The 24244-nt window shown below is 41.2% G+C and overlaps 1 protein-coding gene across 11 annotated transcripts in view; it reads right to left on the minus strand.

Moving 5' to 3' along the window:
* LOC129721276 (uncharacterized) overlaps positions 1 to 24244 on the minus strand; it is an 89709-nt gene that overhangs the window by 43062 nt on the left and 22403 nt on the right. For all 11 annotated transcript variants that reach the window (XM_055673663.1, XM_055673662.1, XM_055673667.1 and 8 more), the window contains exons 3-4: positions 8136 to 8297; positions 1674 to 1881 (exon numbers count right to left, since the gene is read on the minus strand). In XM_055673663.1, the coding sequence (XP_055529638.1) occupies positions 1674 to 1881; positions 8136 to 8297 (370 nt within the window). The remainder of the gene's footprint in view (positions 1 to 1673; positions 1882 to 8135; positions 8298 to 24244) is intronic.

Here is a 24244-nt window from a genome sequence, read left to right on the forward strand (position 1 = left end):
TCGTTCGGCCCTAGACCGTTGAACAGTCCATTAGCCAACACAGTAAGTAGGTAAGAAAGTTTTGAGTTTCAACGAAGAATCTCTCACTGATAGTGAAAATTTGCAACGCTGCCCCATAAGTCCTCGGCAGGGTACCCGGGTACCCACAAAATAAAATGATTCTTACTCTTTCATTTTTTGACCGATTTTCTATATGGCCACCAACATGATTGGATAGAAACATTTGCAATATGTATGTCAAACTCCATGAAATGAGAACGGCGTGCTCAGCAACTCCAAGAGTTGATTTACATTCATTTTGAGTCCATCTGACGATGTGAAAACACTAGCATCCAATCATGTTGGTGGCCATATAGGACCCCACTGGAACCTTCACTAGAGTGGTCATTTCAAGCACAACTCGGCAAATGGAATTCAGAATAGATTAAAGTCAACTGCTAAAGCGATTTCATGAATTTCGTTACCAAAACTGTTTGGTTTTATTGCCGATTATTGAAATTTGCCTGGGATCTTCAAATAGACATATTTTCCAAACTTTCGATAGGTCAAGATCAAAAATCGGTCAAGAATTGGAAAAGTGAGAAACATTTCATTTTTCATGGTTTTTCATGAGTTTTAATCAATTGGTAGACTGATAATGTTGAGACTCGAACCCACGACGACAGGTTTGTTAGGCCAGCATCGTACCTCGAGACCAGCTGGGAGGGTCCTGTGTGTTGTATACAGTTGCATTAATTTTTTTCATTTACTTGTCTTTCGTTTTTCATGATTTTTAAATAAAATTCTAAATTTTAAGCATATTTGTGTAATTTTACTTTACGAACTAATTTCATTTTTTCATATTTGTGTAGGATTTTTATCCATAATTAAACCCTATTTATTATTGATCGTATATTTTCTTCACAATAAGAGACTGTATTTACCAAAGTTTGTTCAGTTTATCATCCGAATTTTTGTTATTTTTATCCTGATTATATTTTTAAATCACATGATTTATCGATTTAATGCTCAATTTTAACACTAAATATAATATTTAGCATTCTAAGTCCTTCTTATATAATTTGTTCCTTTTTAATTTTGTTTGCCCTAATTTCTATGAAGTATTTCTCTTGATATTTAATCAAAATAAAAATGTTTTGAGAAATTTCGACTTCGATGACTTTATTGCGTTTTATGCAATTTTCTACGCGAATTCTAAAATTGTTATTTCTTGCCGATTTTGCGAGGTATATTTTTAATGACTTCTCTCTTTTAACTTTTTTTTTTAATTTAATTTTATTCAAATGTTTTAATTCTTCTGAATGAAATCTTGATCTGGTGGAATTATTTCTGCTTTCAAATTTTTTTCGAAGGAATGTTTTCCGAATTCTTTATTGGATTCCAATCTGGAGAAAAGTTTCATATTAACTTTCTCTGGTAGTCAACTTCGGTTAACCTATTAATTTAAAAAAAAATGCCAAAATAAATCAAAATGAGCCAGTGAAAACATCAAACAGAAAGTTCTGAATAGTTTATTAACAATTTCACAATACAATGGTGAATCAAGTATTGGCAACCTTACCCGGACCTACACCTACTGTCCCCAAGCTATCATTCACCCATTTCAATAAACGACAACTAAAGCCTCCCATCCTTGAGGGTCGCTTTTCTCGTGCCAGACGCAGCGAACTTACCATCATTGCAGAATTTGCCTTGGTTGATAGGATCCTGGCGGAAGGAAAACTTTTGCAGATCGGCGTACGTTTCCGCCAGCAGTCCCGTGATGAACATTCCGGTGCCGGCCGAGTCCAGCGTCGTCATCGTTTTCGGTGCCAACGGTATCGAGTGTCGGGGTGAATTGATGATAATCACCGGCAGCGAAACGACAAACACCCAGACGGCCTGTGGTGGCGATAGAAAGCAGAGAAAACACTGCTAGAGCGAATTTTGAATGCGATACTCGTGCTGATAATTTCAGGCGTAATCGCTCTAGAGCGAGGTCACAGACAGATTATAATAGGATCTAATCGCGGTACAAAATTGGCATCCTTAAATGCCTTTCTATTAGATAGTAAATGTAATAACACACGGTAAACTAGGGCTTATTTTGTAGCGGTTGAACGAGCGGTTGTCGAAATTTGCGAGGCAATAAACACTGTTTCACAGCACATTCCGAAACAAGTTTTGTTTTGAAAACTAATCAGTGTTTAATTGTCATATAATGGTGAACTCAAGCAATTAAAACAAATATTTTAAATATGCTTTAATACATTAAAACAATGTATTTATTTTTCTAGATTATTATCGATTGTAGGTCACATGTGTATAAATGGTAACACAAAATCATTGACTCTATAACATGCATCGAACATGAAACGAAACCACAGCCATTTGCCGCACGCAGGACCGCACGGGCAAAAGCTTCAACAATTTAAATTCTTTTTCCAATCACCAGGCCTGACAGCGCAGCAAGAAACAAGAAAATTTATAGCATGCCAAGAAAGCAACTTCCGGTCATAAAGCAGCACACTACATACCAACAGGTCATGCAATCTAAGTTCGGATTGCAGCGCAACCGACGAGCGGACAATACCCAAAAGCAGGCGGTCAGGGTAGAAGCCAAAGAAGTTCTCCCGCAACTAAAGCCACTAATTATGGCTGTACAAACATATACTAGTATCATGCACCGCAATTGCACCCCGGATGGCTATCAATCTGTGGTGCTCTAAGGCATTTTATGTGCTCTGCCGAAGACTGGCATTATACCGTGGAAAGGAACGAACATTAGCTGTATTTTATGCTGGCAATATTTAGTTGCAACCCCGTTGCCCCTTAGAATCAACTAGCCTGATAAAGAGGCTTGATTATATTTCTGATAATTGACTTAATTGAAGCGTGGAAAGTGATTTTCTGTTTATGGCCTATAGGTGATTTCGAATTTGCATAACATTTGCCGCCATTTTCATTTTGGAAATTTCTTCCGCAGTGTTTCTTGTCATCTGCTCTCACAGATCGGCACTTAACATGAGCTATGTATAAGCGTTCATTTAGCTGCAATTTTGTCTAGTTAAGAATTTTTAGATGCGTAACTAAGTCCTCACTGTTTTCGACGTAAAATTACGCCTTACGCAACGTTTTGGCATAGAGGTACAAATTAAAAAAGCCGAATACATCAAGAGCGTCATGAAAATTGTCCACTTTCAAATGCTCAAAGCTCAGTCAGTTTCCAACGAAATTCTTCATCACTGGGATCAACCAAATACACGAGAATGTATGGGATCGATCCAGAGATGCCAGTCTTCTTGATAGGACGCTTTTGCTTGCAGTATGAGTGGAGCGGAGAATGACAAGAGAATTAGAATCATCCCGTGTCATTAACGCTTCTCTTTACGGTTATCAATCAACGCTTCTCCTCATGGATACCAAGGTTACATTCAATTGATTTAACCCAATCGAGTGTATTCCCAAACCTATTGCCCTTAAAACCTCGAATAAAAATGTAACTTTATTTTGAAACAAATAGTTACCTCTAAATCAAATGTAATGATCACCGATAGTTACACATTTTTCCCATCTTTCTGACAGAGCTCGAATACCGTTACGATAAAAGTGTTCGTTTTTAGAGGTTATCCACGAATCAAGCCATTTTTAGATGTCTTCTCATGACCAGAACTGCTGATCAGCCAGACCATGTGCCTTAGGAATACATGGGGAATATGGCGTTTCCACGTAAATTTTAACTACTTTATCACTATGATCACTATGTCATGCAGTAGATTATATTTTTTCGTGTCTCTGCTCGTATTGTGACCGTTTTTTTTTGCGCAGTGCGTTCCCCAAAGAAAGTTTCGCTCGGTTCCAACAGAATGAAGAGAACCCTTCTTGTTTTGTCGCTGGAAAAGTTGTTCGTAGGCAAACAAACGATTCTTGGCTTTAAATTACGATGCACCCAAGTTTCTTGCTTTTTAATCAATTTTTACTAAACGACTTCTATGCTCCAAAATAACATTTTTCGTTTATTTTGGCGATGCTCGTTTTTCTTTTTCTTTCGAGGCTTTGTGAACTAGCAGAAGTTACCTATGATCGTTATCGTGTTTCAAATTTGAAGTATAGATGTCGCTGCATCAATTTTCGACCGTTAGAGCGTCTCTAAAGCAGGGCCGAATTTAGGCGGTGGGGGGCCCGGGCAAATATTTTCGTGGGGCCCTCTTTCCTCAAAACAAACGAGTTAAAAAAAAGTTTCGCTTTACTGGGAGGTGACAAGCAAAAAAAAAAAGTTGTCACTCTGTCTTCCCATCTGGCTCAAGACTAGGGGGGCCCCTCGAATCGTGAGGCCCGGGGCATTTGCCCCCTTGGTCCCCCTTAAATCCAAGCCAGCTCTACAGCACGTATTTACTCACAATTTTCCTTTGTTTAGTTGATCAGCCGTTCTCGTTGTGTACGTTCTTTGTTCGAGTTTTTTCTATGCTTTTTAACTGTGAGTTATATTCAAAAGTAGTTAAATATGAGTGACAAGTTTGAATTTTGCGTAGGATTGGACGCCAACCGCGTCAAAGTCACTGAGCATCGCATGTCTGATATCGCGAAAAAGGCTAGGTGCAGCCTTAGATCGGGTAACAAAATGGAAGAAGAGAAAAATAAAGCCCAGGAAGGACAACTTTACGGCGCAGGGATAGCTGACTGAAGGTAAAAAAATATTGGGGGCTTTATTATTGCGATTCTTAAGATTTATAGCATTTTGAAACTTCAAACGCGTTTTTCTCGAAACCATGTTTTCAAAATCGGCGAGCGTAGAACTGAAAAAGTTTACATCCGATTGACTTAAAATTTTAACTGTAGCTTTTTCATTATATTATCTAGTGAGGTACACACAAGTAATATTTTTTTTTTCTATTCTCCAAGAGTTGCTTAATCCAATGATATATTATTTGTATACCTTACATCTCAAATATCCTTGAAAGAAATCATGAAAAAAGCCTTGTTTTTTTGAGCATTTGGTGGATATTACCCCTAAACTATGCAACAGAAGGTTGCCTTAAATGTCTGTAAGTGGGGATGGAATTTTGTGACTGTACCTCTGGGAAAAATGGGTGCTGCACGATCGAGTTGGAATTTTGCGTAGTAACTTTTTTCGATAAGACAAATTAAGAAGAATTGATCGTTGACTGGACTACGCAATAGTTATTTTGAGCAGCACGTGCGTTGCAGAGAAACACTTTATTTCCAGAGTTGTTCTTTTCTATTCTCTCTCTTCAATATTCTCTCGCACTCATTTCTCTACTGCAACGCAACCCGTATTGAAAGTGAGTTATGTGAGCGCGCATCGTATCATTCGGATTTTTACATATGATTATATTTACAGTCATTCCTCGATATAACGTAATTCAATTTACTCGTTATGTTATATCGAAGTTACGTTATATCGATGTTTCATTTAGAAAACTTTTGAATTGGTTCAAACTTAATCTTATTCGTATTGTTTGCAAGGCTTCTTGCGATTCGCAAGGGTTCTTGCGGTTCACAAGGGTTTATTTTTACTTTCAGCAATCTCTCCGGTTGTCCGGCTCGGTCAGTCAAAAAAATAGGACATTAAAAATTAAAATTTTATAGCTTTTTTTTCTAACGTTTGCACTGTAAAGTTGCTTTCATGCCGTAATCCCACAGTGGGACGAAATCAAAAATAGTTGGACATCGGTGTTTGTGACGAAGCGCGTGGTTTAAGCGTTTCAATATCTTCTAGAAAGTTTCTCAGTTTTCTAAGTTCTTTACTTGGATGGTACATTTTTCAAAGGTTGTGTACAGTGAAATAAAAAAAATAACTTTTTTATTTCTTGATAAACTTGATAACTTTCTTCCGACACATCGTAGATCTCATACACTTTGGAGGCCCCCACAAAAGATTACTTGTTAGGACTTACGACTAATAAAAAATCAAAAAAAAAAATCATGAAACTTTAAAATAACTGAAATTTAAAAAAACTGACAAAACCCTTGTACAAACTTCCTTTAACTTATATTTTTGAATTGCATATTCCTTTATTAAAATTTCGACAACTGAAAAGAGGGCCTCCCCATGGTTCTTGGCACCCGAGCCCCCACAATCCTTAATCAGGTACTGAGCATCTCATTTATAATATATAGTATTGCTGATGATAGAAGTGTGGAATACAGCAGACACCAGGCAATATCTTAAAAGACCAACCTTTTTGGTCACACGGATGAATCCATACAAGGAACAAAAACTAAATTCAAAACAAGTCGAAAACGGATGAATTTAGGAAGTTAGTCAGCATAAGCTTAAGGATTGTAAATAACTGCTAAAATCATTAAGCATCATGCATTGGAATACAAGAATTTTTCAAAACTTTAAAATAAACTAATGCTCTGAGCATCACGAAATAAAATGTTTATTTTTTCATCCTGTACTTTCTAGTATCCAGACGTTTTTGATAACTTCAATTTTTCAAGGGAAGAAGGGAAGAACTTTTTTTTTAAATTCAAAATTTAGTATTTAACTCTTATTTTCCTATGCAACTATATGTTTTTGAGCTACAATGCTTTGAATAAAGTACATGCTACAATACATAAACTCTTCAAGAAAATCATTCTTGAGCAAAAAAAAATTCGCCCTGCGGAAAATACTAAATTTACTAAATCAAATACGTGTACAAAGTTTTATCGAAAATAGTCAATATTGGATGACTGGCTAATTCCAGAACCAGAAGCATCAGTTTTTGAATGCCAATAATTTTGATGATGAGTCTAGATTTCCCCTGCGGGTTGTGATGATTCAAATTGGGTGTTCGTTTCGTCACAACGAGCTGACATCGGTCTGCTGCGATAATTCTATAATATGCTAACGAAAATGCAAGAAGGACAACAAACAATGTCCTCGAAATTTGTATTTCTTTGTTCTTCCAGTCTGTATGTGCTTTGTGCATCCCAATTATTAACCCAAATAAAGCAAAATGTTTCCCATTCCCATGTTTCATTCCTGTAACGGGTAGCTGTACCAATCATGACCCTATCAGATGCGAACATACCGGTATTATCACTGTAGCTTGTATTTGCATTATCTCACAAAGCTATCTTCAAAACACTGTTTTTTTAAACAGTCTGCAGATAATGCTTGGATCTCTCTTACAAGCTTTAAAGCGAAATTGGTTTTTAAGTATCGCTATAACCGGTACGCTTGCTAGCATGTATACACAGCACGAAGTTCTTTATATACATTGTGCATGCAACTTTTCCACGTTGTTTAGTGGTAACGTTGTTTAATATCTTGCGCGGGAGCGATAAATTTACGAGTCGACTGTTAGTAGCACATAAATTCAGAACTTTTCGCCTAAGGATACATATCGGGAAAGCTGCATAATTAGGGTTACATACATTCCACTGCTTCCCAACCATAAAACTGTCAGCTTAGTCTACTGAATACAATGCATGCTACAATATATGGATCTGTAGGAACTCATTGTCGGTTTTACTTACGCTATATTTACAAAGCAGAGAAGATCGACTCAGAAAACAAGCGTTTTAAAAGTATTTTTTTTAAATGAAAACATAGAGGCAGCCTTTCATATCCCCATATCAACTGTCAGCACCCTGATGGTATATGCGCGATATGGCAAAGTGCCAGCCAAAGAATAATTAACCTGTAGATATGACAACAGTTGTATGCTAATGAGATAACCCTCAAAATGGTCCTCTAAGGATTGCGGGTCTTGTCACCAGTGGAGTACCACTATACACATATACCGCCATAGACACGTGAACTGTCAATCTTGCTTTCACCAGGCACGCTTTTGCGAACCCAAAATAGCTACGTATGCAGTGATGCCAGGCAGGCCGAAGAGGAATGCAACAAACATGTAAATGTTACGGTTTGTTTTAATTATCAGTGCCATCACATATAAAATAATTATGAGAAGAATAAAAAGAGTTTTTACATTTAAAATTTGATTTATTATTTTTTACTAAAAATACCACACCAGACAACATGAAATGATATCCGCTAATAGTACGACGAATGTTCGATTGAACAGCAACAGAGCTAATTCAATATCAATTTATCGTGTGGCATGTAAACATGTTAGACTCTGAACGTACGTGCCAGGAAAACCGAACATTTGTCTATCGCATACAACCTCACTTACCTGGAAGGTCCAGAAGACGGCAAACCGTATGACATTTCTCCGATTATCTTCGAACTGTTTGTCGCGGCCGATTTTTACGATTCGATACAGGAGATACCCGGACAGCCTTGCTCCCCACAGGCAAACTAACACGGTCACCATCAGCTGCCGGCTGTCGTAGTGCTGTAAGTAGTAGAGAGAGAAAAATGAGTAAAAGAGATATTATGTTAACCGAGTCGTGTGCGAGTGACACGCATAAGTAGATCCATGTGATAATATCGTGCACATGGTGGAATTGGCCACGATGACAAGGGTTAGGTTAGAAGCGACCGACGCAGTGTGAACATTTATCAAGCTTTCACGACGGGGCTCGGGTTTGAATGTGGCGACGGAAGCTGAATATGAGTGTCTATGCTACCCGCTGTCTTATTTTGCAATTTCCAGCCACCATCCAATCTACTGGAATAAAGCGATATGAAATATTAGCACAGCATCCCACATAGAAGTGACCAGCAGTGCACAGTCCCAAAGCGATCATCGTGATACGATGAACCAACATGTGGCCCTGTGGAATGTACAGATCCGTCTGAGGACGCTTGGAACAGATCCAAAAATGAGAAATAAATTTACCCAACATTTTCCACTCAAAATAATTTTCTCCTGGAGCGCAGCCAGTGCGAAAAAGAAAAGGGCAAAAAGCAATTTCAGCTGTTTTGTATATACATTCCTCACAAAACATTGAGAAAAATTTGATACAGAATGTGGTCCTTATCAGGCTACAACTCTGAGCACTTAAAAACCTTTTATAATTCACTTATACAGTGTTGAGTTGTTTCTAGATGAAATGTACCGCTTGCTTGTTTCCGTTTTTTTATGTAAACAAAATTGAAAAAAAAAAAACAAACTGCGTTTCCTGTGCTTTTTAAACTTTCTTCAACCTTCATAGTCACTCGCTGTTTCATTTGTTTCTGGGAGTCTAAACGGATAAACACTGGCTGCGAAACTTTACTGACCGGTTGATTAAGATTCTAGGAAAGGAGCCTAGAAAAAGCAGATCGTAATTGTGCGGATAGAGCCAAAAAGTTTTCCCTTTTGTTCCGGGAAAAACTGTTCGGAATTCGTAATCTGGAGAAAACATTATAAAATGAGCCAGCTGCTGGGTAAATTAATATTTATATAAAGTGAAATGAAAATTAATATATGATACTGGTGTTGGCCGGCAATCGGTGTTTAGTTTAATGCCATTTCATGCAGTCCGAAAAATAAAAATTAGTTTGAGTATCCCATTGTACACAAATTTAGTGCGTGTCGCCCATTATTTCTTTGCAATTTTTCTTCATTTCAAGAATCGTCGGTGGTGAAAATCGTACAGAGATAGATAAGATAGCGTGAGACGAGCGCTAAGGCCTCGAACCCTTTTCACCCAAGTAGGGAAGGTCAAGTGTGCTTAGTGCACCCTCCTTATTAAATCCCTCTTAGCTAACTTAGCTTTCGCTGACATTTCAATAGTTGATCCGTCGATTAATGCATTCCAACGTGCAACGTTTTCCGGTGTGGTATCCGGTCCGCTCACTGTCAGACACACAAAGAGCACATGCTCAGCTGTTTCTTCCGCACCCGCACATTGTGGACACATGGGTCACTCCGCGTACCCAAGCCTGTGCAGATACTTCCTCAAGCACCCATGGCCTGGCAGGGTCTATGTTTCCCCATGGCGACTTTTGATCCATCCGGTTATCGCCGGGATAAGTCCACGTGTTCAACTACCTTTGGTAGAGTTGGACCATTTCCGCCGTCACCTGGTCATGAGCCTGTAGGTACTTTTCAGTTTACCACGGTAACTGGAAGTACCCAACGCTTTCGACCACACAGGCCAGCCGTACCTGAGTATGGATGTTGCCACGCTAGCAAGCAGCTTGCGCCTGCTGATAAATACTGACGAGCTATTTGACATCATGCATGATAATGTTGCTAGAGTCGTAGAAGCTTTCTTACAGACAGTCGACGTGGCGCCTAAACGTGAGCATGCAGCGATCATCACCTCCAAGAGCTTCAGGGATCGCTTAATAGTGCACCCACCAGCACTAATCGGCACTTTTTTCCGATTTACGGTTATTCACTATGATTTACGAATTATTCACTACGACCTCCGTCTTATGGTGCGCTAACTCTATTTTACTGGAGTGCATCCAATCCTCACCTACGAGTAGAGTTTAAACACACCGACGTACATGTCATTTCAAAATACCAGACCCAGGATTGCGAAACACTTGAGGTAACTGGGACGCATTTCGTGTATGTTGTAAACCAACATTCCATTCTGGATGTAATTTTCTAGAATCTTGTACAGTGGCACCGGCATTCTAAGACTCTTAAGCGCATAGGCTATAGAGTCTCAGCTGGCGCAATTTAACGCGATTTTCACGTCAGTTCGAGGATCGTTTCGCCGGTACAAGATTGATGAATGGTCCAAAGTCCTTACCCAAATCTTTTAGCTATCCGCTTCTCATGGCTCTCAAGATCTCGGAATATTGAGACCCGTCTTAAGTATGATCGCATCGCCCTTGCTTCTCTTTTCTTTTCGCGCTTTCTTAGAGCGATTTTGGCGTTTTCCATGCGTTTCTCACTTTTGCCCCTTTTTATCCACTACGTAGTTCATTTTCCGTCACCCGTAGTGTCCCTGTCGGTCTTTTCTCTCGCAAGTCCAACTTTCTCTGTTGACGAACTAGCCGGCATAGCTCGATCAACCTTCTCGTAATACTTTTCGGAGCCTGCTCCTCTGGAGACTGCCTCGTTCGTTTTACGGTCGGTTCTACGGAACAAATCTCTTCGAACGATAATGCGACCGTTTATGTGTATTTATCAGTGATGGCATAAACTCATGCAAAGTTGAACTGAGTAACACTTTTTCAGATTTGAATTCAACTTGAATCTGCTTCCTTTCAATAGTTTGAGTTTTTTTGCACCGCACACTCTGATCGATTGAGTTTAAATGTATGCAATGCATGCAGTGCACATGTATTCTGTTGCAGCAGACACGTCGCGAATTTCATCGCAACTCGATTTTGGTTAGTTAATGACTGCACCAAAGGCGCATAACAGTTCCCACTAGTGAACTACCGTACCCCTACCTTCTTGTGGTACCAACTGATGTGCGAGTAACCAGTGGATAGATCGGGTAACCAACCCTGGTGGGACTGCTGGTCGCATGCTGACAGGGGGCGGGGCTTCCTTCCTCGGAAGGGAGTTTCCTGAGATCGACACCAATAGCACCATTAAAAAACAACAGCAACGAACGCAATAACGTTAAGTACGGATCGGAACAATCGGCTAGGACCTAGGCAACGAAAACGGACTAACGATTGGATTCTCGGAACATGGAACTGCCGATCTCTCAACTTCCTAGGAAGTACCCGCGTGCTTTCCGAGGAATTGAAGACCCGCAAGTTCAACATCGTAGCGCTGCAGGAGGTATGCTGGAAGGGGACGATGGTGCGTACGTACAGGGATGGTCACACCATATACCAGAGACGTGGAAGCACACATGAGCTGGGAACAGCTTTCATAGTGATGGAAAGATGCAGAAGCGGGTGATTGGGTGGTGGCCAATCAGCCCTAGAATGTGCAGGTTGAGGATCAAAGGCCGTTTCTTCAACATTAGTATTATCAACGTGCATAGCCCACACCTCGGAAGTACCGATGACGACAAGGACGAATTCTACGCGCAGTTGGAGAGTGAATATGACCGCTGCCCAAAACATGATGTCAAGATCATCATCGGGGATTACAACGCTCAGGTTGGCCAGGAGGAGGAGTATAGACCGGTGATTGGACGATTCAGTGCACACCAGCTGACGAATGAAAATGGCCTCAGACTAATCGACTTTGCCACCTCCAAGAACATGGCCATACGTAGCACCTTCTTCCAGCATAGCCTCCACCATAGACTCACCTGGAGATCACCGAATAGAACAGAAACACGAATCGACCACGTTTTGATAGATGGTCGGCACTTCTCGGACATTATCGACGTCAGATCACACATCGAGGCGCTAACATCGATTCGGATCACTACCTAGTGATGGTGAAGATACGCCAAAAACTATCCGTTGTGAACAACATACGGTACCGTCGCCCGCCACGGTATAATCTCGCGCGATTGAAGCAACATGACATCGCAACACAGTACGCGTCATCGCTCGAGGCTGCACTGCCAGAAGAGGGAGAGCTTGAAGAAGCCCCTCTAGGGGATCGCTGGATTGCCGTGAAAACAGCTATCAGTAGTGCTGCGGAGGAAGTCCTGGGACACGTGCAACCGAATCGACGTAACGAGTGGTTTGACGAAGAATGTCGGCAGATTTTGGACGAGAAGAACGCAGCGCGGGCAACAATGCTGCGTAGAGCCACCCGTCAGAATGTGGAGCGATATAGACTGAAATGGAGGCAGCAAGTCCAACTCTTCAAGGGAAAAAAGCGTCGCCAGAAAGAGGAGGAATGTGAAGAACTCGTGCAGCTGCACCGCACACACAAAATACGAAAGTTCTACCAAAAACTCAACGCATCCCGCAGAGGCTTTGTCCCACGAGCCGAAATGTGTAGGGATAAGAATGGAGGCATTTTGACGGGTGATCGTGAGGTGATCGAAAGGTGGAAGCAGCACTACGATGAACACATGAATGGCGTGCAAGCAGGAGACCACAACAGGAGCGGAGAAGACGTGGTCGGTACAACGAACGACGAAGATGTGCCACCCCCAACAATAAGCGAAGTTAAGGATGCGATCCGGCAGCTCAAGAACAACAAAGCGGCCGGAAAAGACAAACTGGCCGGAAACGACAAACTGGCTAACTCGCTGCATCGGCTGATCGTCGAGATCTGGGAAACAGAACAGCTACCGGAGGAGTGGAAAGAAGGGGTTATCTGCCCCATATACAAAAAGGGCGACAAACTAGACTGCGAGAACTATCGAGCGATCATAGTCCTGAATGCCGCCTACAAAGTGTTTTCCCAGGTCATCTTCCAACGCCTGTCACCATTAGCCAGCAGGTTTGTAGGAAGCTACCAGGCCGGCTTCATGGAAGGACGGTCTACGACTGACCAAATCTTTACACTGCGGCAGATCCTCCAAAAGTGCCGTGAGTTTAGAGTCCCTACACACCATCTTTTCGTCGATTTTAAAGCCGCATACGATACAATAAACCGACAAGAGCTATGGAAAATTCTTGACGAAAACGGCTTCCCGGGGAAGCTGACAAGACTAATTAAGGCTACGATGGAGGATGTGAGGTGTTGTGTGAGAATTTCGGGTAGAACGTCGGACCCATTCGAGTCTCATAGGGGGCTCCGACAAGGTGAAGGTCTCTCCTGCTTATTGTTCAACGTCGCGCTAGAGGGTGTTATGAGACGAGCGGGGTTCGACATGCGCAGCACGATTTTCAACAGATCAGGTCAATTTATTTGCTTTGCGGATGACGTGAATATTGTCGGCAGAAAATTTGAGACGGTGGCAGACCAGTGTACCCGAATAAAACGTGAAGCAGATAGGATCGGACTGAAGATTAATACGTCAAAAACTGAGTATATGCTTGCAGGTGGGTCCGAGCACGACAGGGCACGCCTTTTTTTGTAAGATTTGGACCACTGCGACCATTGTTTTGATCTTTTGTGGTATACCTCTTCTTTAGTCTAGGTACTCGTGGCAGACATATCACTATTGATGGAAGTGATCGTCGTTGTCATATCGCACCCTTTCTCCCAATTTGGCACTGAATTTCGTATGAAATGTATTACCTCATTAGGATTCGCAGACCAGACCTCAAAAGGCTCCAAAGTTCCTTTTCCAAAGGCTCTTATTCTGCGCTGTATTAGTGCACTGCAGTGGCAGAGCAAATGTTCTGCGGTTTCACATTCGAACCCGCAGAGACGACAAATTTCGTCATCTGACTGACCAATTTGTTTCAGGTGATGCTTACTTGGACAGTGTCCTGTAAACAGTCCGGTAATTGTTCTTAGTCCCTTTTTATTTAAACTAAGCAATTGCTGGCTATTCTTGACGCTGGGTTTTATAAAGCGTTTAGACTGGCGTAGCCCTACTGAGCATATCCAGTTCTCTTGTATAGTCCTATGTTCCCAGGTTTTCAATTCTGCTTTCAAGGCGCTTGATGACACCCCACAGAACGGTTCTGGGCCAATGAAATCGGTACATCACCCCTGTCTAGCTAACGTATCGGCTTTTTCATTGCCTTCCACTCCGCAGTGACCAGGAACCCAGTATAACCATACTTGGTTCCTTTCTGCCACTTGTTTTAGTGAAAGGAAGCACTCCCATACTAGCTTAGAGGTACATATGAAGGCTTTTAGTGCTTTAAGTGCTGCTTGGCTATCAGAAAAAATGCATATGTTAGCATGCCTATATTTCCTAGCCAAACAGACTTAAGCACATTCATAAACTGCAAATATTTCGGCCTGGAACACTGTAGGCCAACGACCCATTGGTATCGAGATACTTATCCCAGGACCATTTATACCTGCTCCGGTTGAATCATTCATTTTTGAGCCATCTGTGTAAAAGACGACAGAGCCTTGTCGGATATTCGGGCCACCTTGTTCCCAAACTTCCCGTTCGGTCTCTATGATTTTGAAAGGTATTTCGAAGTTTGCTTCTGTATTCATCCAGTCTTCGATACCTGGTATATGTTTGCTCAGCTGGAAATGTTTGAGGATTGCCAGCTGGCCTGTCTGATCTCCATCAGGTACTTTTTTAAGGCGTGTTAGTCTCAATGCACTTTTTTCCGCCTCTAGTTGTACTACCTGGTGGAGTGGTAATAGATGCAGAATTGCATCTAAGGCTTTTGACGGAGCACTTTTCATTACTCCTGTAATTGCATTACAAATTAGCCTTTGCAACTTGCCAAGCTTGTTCTGCGTTGACCTTTCTTTTGTTTTAGGCCACCACACTAGCGAGGCATACGTTATTCTTGGTCTTATTATTGCCTGGTACAACCAATAAATCATACTTGGCCTTAGACCCCATGTTTTGCCAATAGCTTTGCTACATGCCCAGAGGGTACTCGAAGCTTTACCGATGACATATTCAATATGTGCATTCCAGCTGAGTTTCTGATCCAAAACCACTCCAAGGTGTTTGGTCTCAATGGAAAGCATAAGTGTGGTTTCACCCAATTTCAGGCTATCTATGTTATACCTTCTCTTCCGAGTGAAGGGAATAATGGTTGTTTTTGAGGGGTAATGGTCAGCCCCTCTCGTTTACACCATTCTAAAGTGCATCTAAAGCTAACTGCATTCTTTCCGATACTAATACTGTCAAACAGGGCACGCCTAGACAATACGGTAACAATCGACGGGGATGAGTTCGAGGTGGTCGACGAGTTTGTGTACCTCGGCTCTCTGGTAACTGAGAACAACGATACCAGCCGGGAGATAAGGAGACGTATTATCAGTGGAAATCGTGCCTTCTATGGGCTCCATAAAAAACTACGGTCGCAAAATCTGAGTCTTCGCACCAAGTGTATCCTGAACAAAACGCTAATAAGACCGGTCGTTCTCTATGGGCATGAGACGTGGACAATGCTCGAAGAGAACTTGCGAGCACTCAAAGTTTTTGAACGTCGGGCGCTAAGAACCATCTTCGGTGGTGTGCAGGAGAACGGAGTGTGGAGGCGTAGGATGAACCACGAACTTGCGCGCCTCTACAGCGAATCCAGTATTCAGAAAGTGGCTAAAGCTGGAAGGATACGCTGGGCAGGGCATGTAGCTAGAATGCCGGATAGCTACCCTGCAAAATTGGTGTTCGCTTCAAATCCGGCGGGAACGAGAAGGCGAGGGGCGCAACGAGCGAGATGGGTGGACCAGATGGAGCACGATCTGCAGAGTACCGGGTGCCCGCGGAACTGGAAGCAGGCAGCCATGGACCGAGTAAATTGGCGGAACCACGTTATGCAGGCCATGTCTTAGGACGTAGGGCCATCTAAGAAGAAGAAGAGATTTTTATGCAGTTGTTGTTATGTAGGGTTCAAACTCAAATCTTACTCAAGTGCACTGCACTGGTAATAGGTTTTATGTGGAACCGAGAAAAAATATGCAAGCAAGTTTTAAAACTCACTTGGAGCACTTTGGGTTTTCTTAGCGCCTCTTACACCGTTTTAATATAGTGCTTTGAAATATTGCTTCAGCAATCTGCAAACTCAATTATGGCTTCGAGCTGTGCCTGTTCCATCTTGGTTTGGACTACCGCTACTAGTAGATCGTTGGAACCCCGTTCGCTGTCAGGGGTTGTTTTAGGTATACCTGTCTTACTACCGCATTTGATCGTATCCCTTGGCCATGTTGGAGGCTGCTGGTCGCCACCTCTAGCGAATGGACTTGATGGTCTATCCGCTCCCGCTTTTGTTTTGGTGAACCATTTCATTTTTGTTTATTGGGTTCCCCTCTCAGTCGCTATCTTTGTTCATGTGGAGTAGTCGCCTATATGGTCCCATGGTAAGCTACTCGAAGCCGGGAAACCACGACTAGGGAAGGTCGGCATAGCGCCTTATGAGTCACTATGTATCGCCCCCTTTGCTTACCTCACCACTCAGCTCCAGGCCGAAGTGTCCCTTGCTGTGTTGAAGTCATCTGCCGTACCGTGAATATTTGGTCCGCGGTGTCGCGGGCACCCATAAATCCCGCTTGGTTGTGCCCCATAAATTCTCTTGCAAACGGTGCAACGGATAATCGACGGCACAGAATTTGAGAGAGTACCGGTGGCGTTCAGCAACGTGATTGCGCGGTAGTTGCAGCAATCCAGCTTGTCGCCTTTTTTGTAGTTGGGGTACACTGTACCCTCCATCATCTCCTCCGGTATTACCTCCTCCTCCTCCCAAATCTTGGCAATAACCCAGTGTAGCGCCTTAGCCAGTGGTCCACCACCGTGTTTTAACAGTTCTCGGGGAGTTGGTCGGCTTCAGCGGCTTTATTGTTTTTCAGCTGGCCGATCTCTTCCTTAACCTCCTGGAGGTCAGGGGCTAGAATTCTGTCGTCATCTGCGCGTACACCTAGATCTACTGTAACACCGTTGTTGTTCTCTGCTACATCGCCATTAAGGTGCTCATCGTAGTACTGCTTCCACCTGTCATTCACCTCACACTTGTTCGTGAGAAGGTTGCCGTCCCGGTCCCTGCACATGTCGGTCTGTGGCACATAGTCTTTGCGGGAACAGTTCAGCTTCTCGTAGAACTTTCATATGTCATTCGCACGGTACAGTTCCTACATTATGTATCGCCCCCGACCGGCCCAAGTCAGTGAAGATGATTTGGCCCTTCTCCTGCTTGATTCCCACAAGGCAATGAACTACCAGGTTTCACGGGACGAACATCCCTGCATCTGTTTGCCATCTCGCTGTTTCAAGCCGTGGTCATACTACTTTACAAATGCCGAATTGGTTTTCAGCACTGTACTACATTGTTCTCGGACTGAATTTTGCAGCTTGACAAAAAAACACTGCTGACCCATATCCTCAACACTACGATCAGTTGCCATAGTTGGAGCCTTACTGGTTTCGATCCCAATGAGCGGGTTAGTAGGGGTTTGGGTCATGGGAGCGGCCCTTCTAGCTCCGTCAAAGCTGTCTACGAGTAGCGTGTTTCTATGGGGAAATGACGGCTAAGTTTCCGACTGGGCACACACCTCGCACGCATACCCTCGGCGGTCAATATGACGAGATGTCAAATTATCCAACTCTTGTACTGTCTAACTAGGGGAACTGCCCCATTATTCATCTCATTAAGCCGATATTCACGAAGAATGCACGGATTAAACACCAAATTTTCACGAAATCATTGAATAAATAAACTAAATACGCTTACGTGCTCTTATGGAATCGTTCAGCATTGTATATTTAGTAAACTTAGCTAGGTATATCCTGAATTTTTTAAATCGAACCTTTTTTCACAAGGTTCCATATCTATCTCAAAACTTAAATCACTGCTCAATTATTCTTCTCACGACGCCCCCATATTCATTACAATGTTAATCAATAATGAATCACGTTATCATGAATGAACGTAGCCGCAGCCCGTCGTAGTAGGTTACCTAGATTTAGGGATACCATCCGTCCTGATTTAGCAGGACATGTCCTGATTTTGAAGTCCTGTTTGGGCGTCCTGATTATTTTTTTTTTATATTTTAGCATTTGTCCTGGTTTTGTTGAGATATTTGACTTTGTTGTGTGGCAATAAGCAGAATTTTTCAGAATTGCTAAATAAGTGTTTTCGATTTCAGGTCGCAACGCTCACTGCGATCGAAATTTTTCATTGGTTGAATCTCACTAGAGTAATAAAAAGAATCTTTCACGCGTTGACCGTTACAATTAAGCATCTGGCATTTGTTCAGTTTAAGTTGAAACAGTTAACGTGTGTTGATTTATTAAAGTATCTAAAAGCAAAGCAAAGCCTTGGTGCTACATTCCGTATCGGAACTCGACCTTCTGTTTATTATACATAGACTTCGCAGCCAACTGTTGAGTGTACAGGACAATTGCGGGGCTAGCGCTACGATCCTACTGACATTAACAGTCTCCCTCGAGCCGAGACTCGAACCTACGACGACTGGCTTGTTAGGCCAGCATCGTACCTCGAGACCAGCTGGGAGATGCTAATGCGTAATATTTCAAAGTAGTTCGATGAAAGTGGATCGTCAGAGATACACTCAGATTTTTACTAGGTATTTTTCTACACGGATTTTCGAATTAACGGTTTTTTCACGCGGATGTTTAAATTGAAAGATTTTCAAATTATGCGTTTTTATTCACGGATTTCTTTATTAACGCGTTTTTCCACAAGGTACGTATCCCCGCGAAGAAAAATTGAGTAAATCAAATATTAAGTGTTATATTTGCTCATACTTCGAAGAATAGAATGACTTAGTTAAATTTGTGCCCAGAAAAGGTGTCCTGATTTCTAACTTCGACCAGATGGTATCCTTATTTAGATATCCGCTGTAGTTGTTCACGTGCAAATATGGTAACCTAGGTAACCACTGCAGTACTGTCCATTTATGTCAATTATGTCGGAATAATTCAACATTTTCAGTATAATTTTTTCGTATTACGAGAAACTGATTTGGCTATTTTTGATTTTCTTCAAGGCAGTGAAAACAGATAAAAATACATACAGTTGAAATTTAAGAATTGTAGAAATTCATCTCATATATTTCTGCTAATTCAGGCTTGTTTTTGAAAATTTTAGGTGAACATTTCAAAGATTAAAGTATTTTTAGTGTAGTGAGTGTTTTTGTTTAGTGATTAAAATAAAACATGGTCCGCTAGTGAAAAAAACTTTGGTTGGCTGCTGAACGAGTCCTGTTGTAGCCGTATAGAACAATGCGCAGATTTTGTTTTTTGAGGTAGGTTTTCGAGTGGAGATGCCCGACTATAATATTAAATTTAGAGCTTTTAAGTGAGTTTTGAGGATTTTATTTTATGAGGAATCTATGAGAAATCTATCTGAGATGAATAATGAAGCAGTTTCCCTATAAAACTATTTACCTCTCAAATTATGAAAACGTCAATATGTCAAAATGTCAGAATGTTGAAATGTCAAAATGTCAAAATACCAAAATGTCATAATGTCGCACGTCTAATGTTCGAATGTCATAATGTTCGCACTCGAAGCAACAACTCCGGAGTTAAAAGTCACGCACAGTCGTCTCCCCTCCTGCAATTTGTCGATTTTGCAGTCATATCTGCTAAATTGGCCCCGTCACTAACAAGCTCGAGTTCTTTGAGTTGCCTCAATGTATTCGAGCTGAGTTCCCTTTGATCATCGTCGGTAGCGTTGATGCGTTTCTAGTATCACATTAGTCTCGCTTTTCACTTCGAGAGCGGTACAGATGAGACGAGCTAGCATTTGTCATCTATCTAAACGAACTGTAGTGAAACGACGCGTGGCACTATACCTTTTCATCTGGTCTTTTGAGTATAAAATACTGACTTCCGATGTTTTTTTTTGCCGACTAGGGGGTGATTTTATTATCGCTTCAAATAGCAAAAAAAGCTCATAAGGTGCAACCGTGTTTCGATACACCATGGAGAGTACATATTCGAAACGATGCGCGCTAAAAATAATTCTTCAAAATCAATAAGCTCTTCTTTCTAGTCGCTGCACTCAACAAGTGGTTGTGACCTAGACTGGAGACGGAATTGAATGGAAAAAAGAGGATGCTACTCATGATAAATTGCACAGCACGTTTTCGCAGCGGCTGGATAATCTGGTTTCGGAAATGGAAAATTAGTTTTTCAATCATGCTTCCCCCCACTCCGTAGGACCAATTAGTGTGTAACTGAAATGAACGCTGCAATCAATCAAGCGATTGCTTGGAATCAGAAATGTTTGGAGCGAAAAAATCGGGACAGTTTTAACTGGAATGTGGAACAAAATTGTTCCAATACTTTTACTACGTACTTTAAAAAAATCATTAGACGATAGATGAAGAGAAACATGCCAACATCGCTACCTGCAGATGATGCATGTTTTATTACTTCACCAGTTTCCAATTGATTGCTCACACAGATGATCCAATTGATTGCTCACACAGATGAATCATTGCGCACTGGGATTGGATTTCAAATGCGAGGAAATTTAATTTTCCTATAATTAGATTAAGTCTGTCGCATAGGTTCAGTTCAGTTTCAACGTCAGATCTGTTGGCAAAAAAACGACTTTTGAAACGATCGAAAGTGTTTATAATCCGTCCTAATAATTCAATATTTTGGTAACAGCAGGCACTCGCTTAGCCGGAAAATAATAGCAGCTCGCTCTCAGCTGGGATTAATTAAATTTGACGTTAGCAATATTCGTGGCCTAGGAACAGGCTTTCGCTCTGCAATTTCCAGTTGGGCAGAGCATACTCGTTAAAATTATATATTACCGTATCAATCAATAATCACATTAATTAAATTTTCCTCTTAATTTTATTTGTATGAAGCTGATGACGCTGTCGTTGTATTCCACATTCCCGCGGGATACACGAGAGTTTGTCATTTATTGTTCATGTGTCGCAACCGGTTTCACGTGAATAGCGTCAGCGGTGCTAAACCTATTGAAAACGTTAAAGCATGAGCCGGCCGCATCCGATGCAGGTCAAAGGAGTTTGTATAGGAAAATGTTGACGTGATACTCGCTTTATGGAAGCCGAGAACACCTCTGTACCACGAGAAATCACTGGGAAGTTGGAGAAAGGGCAAGGTATACAGCAGGGTTCGTTTTGGTAAACGATGCGCTGATTTCGAGCGTCGGGTTCTTTAGAACAAGTGTCGCGCCATTACATCCGCCACGATAATCATAATGCGATTCGAACTGATTCAGTTTGACAATGTAACACCACAATAATAAATCGAACGCAAGGATACTGGATCTTTGACCGAATTGAGACAACTTCAAATGATTGAATTTCTCCTCGTAAGGTGATCCTCTTTATACCGAAAGCTATTGCGCGTTGGTGATCTATCTGAAAATAAAACGGCCTCATGAAAGGTATAAACGCGGAGTTTCTAGGGGTTCGGTCAACCGGATATTTTCTATCTAACAGATCGACTAACGACGTCTCTCGTATTCACTTCGTCTGCTCTAAAAAGAAAACAATCCCGCGAAAAACACACCTGAAAAACGGAATATAAAAATGTTGCGCGCTTATTACGGAAACGAACCATGAGTATCTTTCTTGCCAAACACCGCGAACCTCTGCGTACGACGCGCGTTAAGTAGCCTTTGCTACTTGTAGCAACCAGCTATTTGTCAATCCCGAGTACACGTCGGCTGACGTGATTCTTTGGAAGCTACACATCGCGTTTTTGTTAGTCACGATATTTATCGACCGAACGAAATTTTTTCGCTAAATGGTCACTGTGAGACATGAACAAGTATCTGGGTATACCCCGCGAAATCACTTCATTTCGAAAACGTTCATATGAGCAAAACTCTCTCGAGCCGGAAACGCGGTTGACACCGAAGCATTACGCACGACCGCTAATTTCCCTTCTGCCGACGCAGACGCTCGGGGACACGACATTTCGATGCGAATGTTACCTATTAAATAGAAAAATTGGCAAAGTTTCATGCATACAAAGCCTTAATTATTCAAAAACGCAGATATCCAAATTGGCCAGTGCATTGAGTTTATTAACAAAATGCCGAACTAGTCAAAATTGGAACACAGTATATCTGCCCAGAAGCATGAAAAATAGAAAAAGTGAAACATACACACTTAGTTATACAGTCGTGCATTCATGTAATCCCTATTAACAAAACTTTGAAATAGTCACTCAAAAATCAATAATTGTTCAAAAGCTAGGAAAATCCTGAAATGAAGCTTGATGAAATACCAACAAAATTATGTGAAAGTTTAAGTATTAAAATCTTGAAAATATTAGAAAAGATTCTATAAAACTAGCTTATATTTGCTATTTCCCGGAAGATGTAAAAAATCTACTCAAGTTTCGAAAAAGAATCACTCAACCACTGAGCGAAATTATAAAATAAATGTTTTTTGTAAATATAAACACAATGCACTTATCTTATACATCGAGTCAGCATTCAGCGCACAAAGCATTCCGTTACTTTTTTTTCACCACTCGCACATAAACAATCACACCGTTTCCTTGGTGATTGTGAACGTTTTCGAGGAAGCGCTCCGCCACCGGATGAAATGGCTACTTCCAGAAATCATCATATAATTTTACTGGATCATTTCTGGCACAATGTACACTAATCTTCACACATTTATGACTGCAGCTTTTATTTCAAACTGCATAACAATATTCATAACTACGCTTTTTCTCTGCAGATGGACGATCCGAAAACAGTGATAAACGAAAAAGATCCACGCACAACAACGAATAAAATGGGAATGTAATTCAGGTTCGTAGGCACTTAAGCACGAGAAACCGCAAAAAAATTGCGAATTGACAGTAAAAAATCACAAGCGAATTGTTTTTACATTCACTCGCGGTCGCAGCTTGCTACGATCCCCTAAACCTATTGAAAACGTTAAAAGCAAAAAAACTGCAATGTTAATTTGAGGTAGGTTTGAAATAGCTATTACAAATGCTAACCATCCGTACGATATTGGATGATCGTAATAGTGCACTAATTAAGGCGGTTTTCTGGGGATTCATACACTTTCCCAGGAGAGGTGGAAATACGAAAACAAAATTTTGATGGAAGGCCTGGGGAATAACCAATTAGGAACTAATTAACTCATATTTACAAGTAAATTATATGAAATGAAGTAATGCTGGTACAGCATTGTAAAATTTTACTCAAATTGAAAACTCATACCCTTACAATTGCAAACCAGTGGAAAAATAAACTAAAATCAATTGTCAAATTTAGAAAATCTATACCGAGCGTCTTAGCAGAGTGATCGAGAAATCAAAGAAATAGTTATCGGTTTCCGTTATACTCTACTAAATTTTTTGGAAATAAATATTGAAATTCAGTCCGCAAATATATATTTCGACTGTGACTTACAGTCTTCTTCAGTGCTTATGTGGACTGATAAAGAGCAAAGCGTAAATCCTGTTTTTTATTTGTAGTAGGTAAAAATGGAAATTTAGCACTCTTAAATGGAGTTAGGTAGGGGATTATGCGGTCGATTGTTTACCGTACCATGTCTGGGGTTTTTGGGAGCAGATTGAATAGCCATGAGGGGTGATTACCTGCGTCTTTGTTGAGAAGCCTGCATGAGTGTTGTTTATAAATTTCTGAACTTTCAGCTACGTCTAGTTTCCATAAATTATTAACGGGCGGAGGAGGTGAACGTTATCCGAAGTTAGCGGATGTTTCTCGTTTAAAATATGTTCAGCCACTTTTGATTTGAAAAGGTGTGGTGGGGCATTTTTTGAAACTTTACTTGCTTTTGTCACTTCTGCGAAATGTTCTTTGAAACGTATCCCTAGGTTACGTTTAGTTTGTCCAATGTAACCATGTCACAGTGACTGCATGCAATTTTATTAATTCCAGCTTTGTTCAGGGTATCAATAGGGTCTTTGGTAGACCCCAATTTTGTTTTGAGTTGGGTATTTCTACTAGTGTAGACAATATCCATCCCAAATTTCCTAAATTTTGATCGAAGTG

Source organism: Wyeomyia smithii, chromosome 2, assembly GCF_029784165.1.
Source record: "Wyeomyia smithii strain HCP4-BCI-WySm-NY-G18 chromosome 2, ASM2978416v1, whole genome shotgun sequence".
In the NCBI taxonomy this organism is placed as follows: Eukaryota; Metazoa; Arthropoda; class Insecta; order Diptera; family Culicidae; genus Wyeomyia; species Wyeomyia smithii.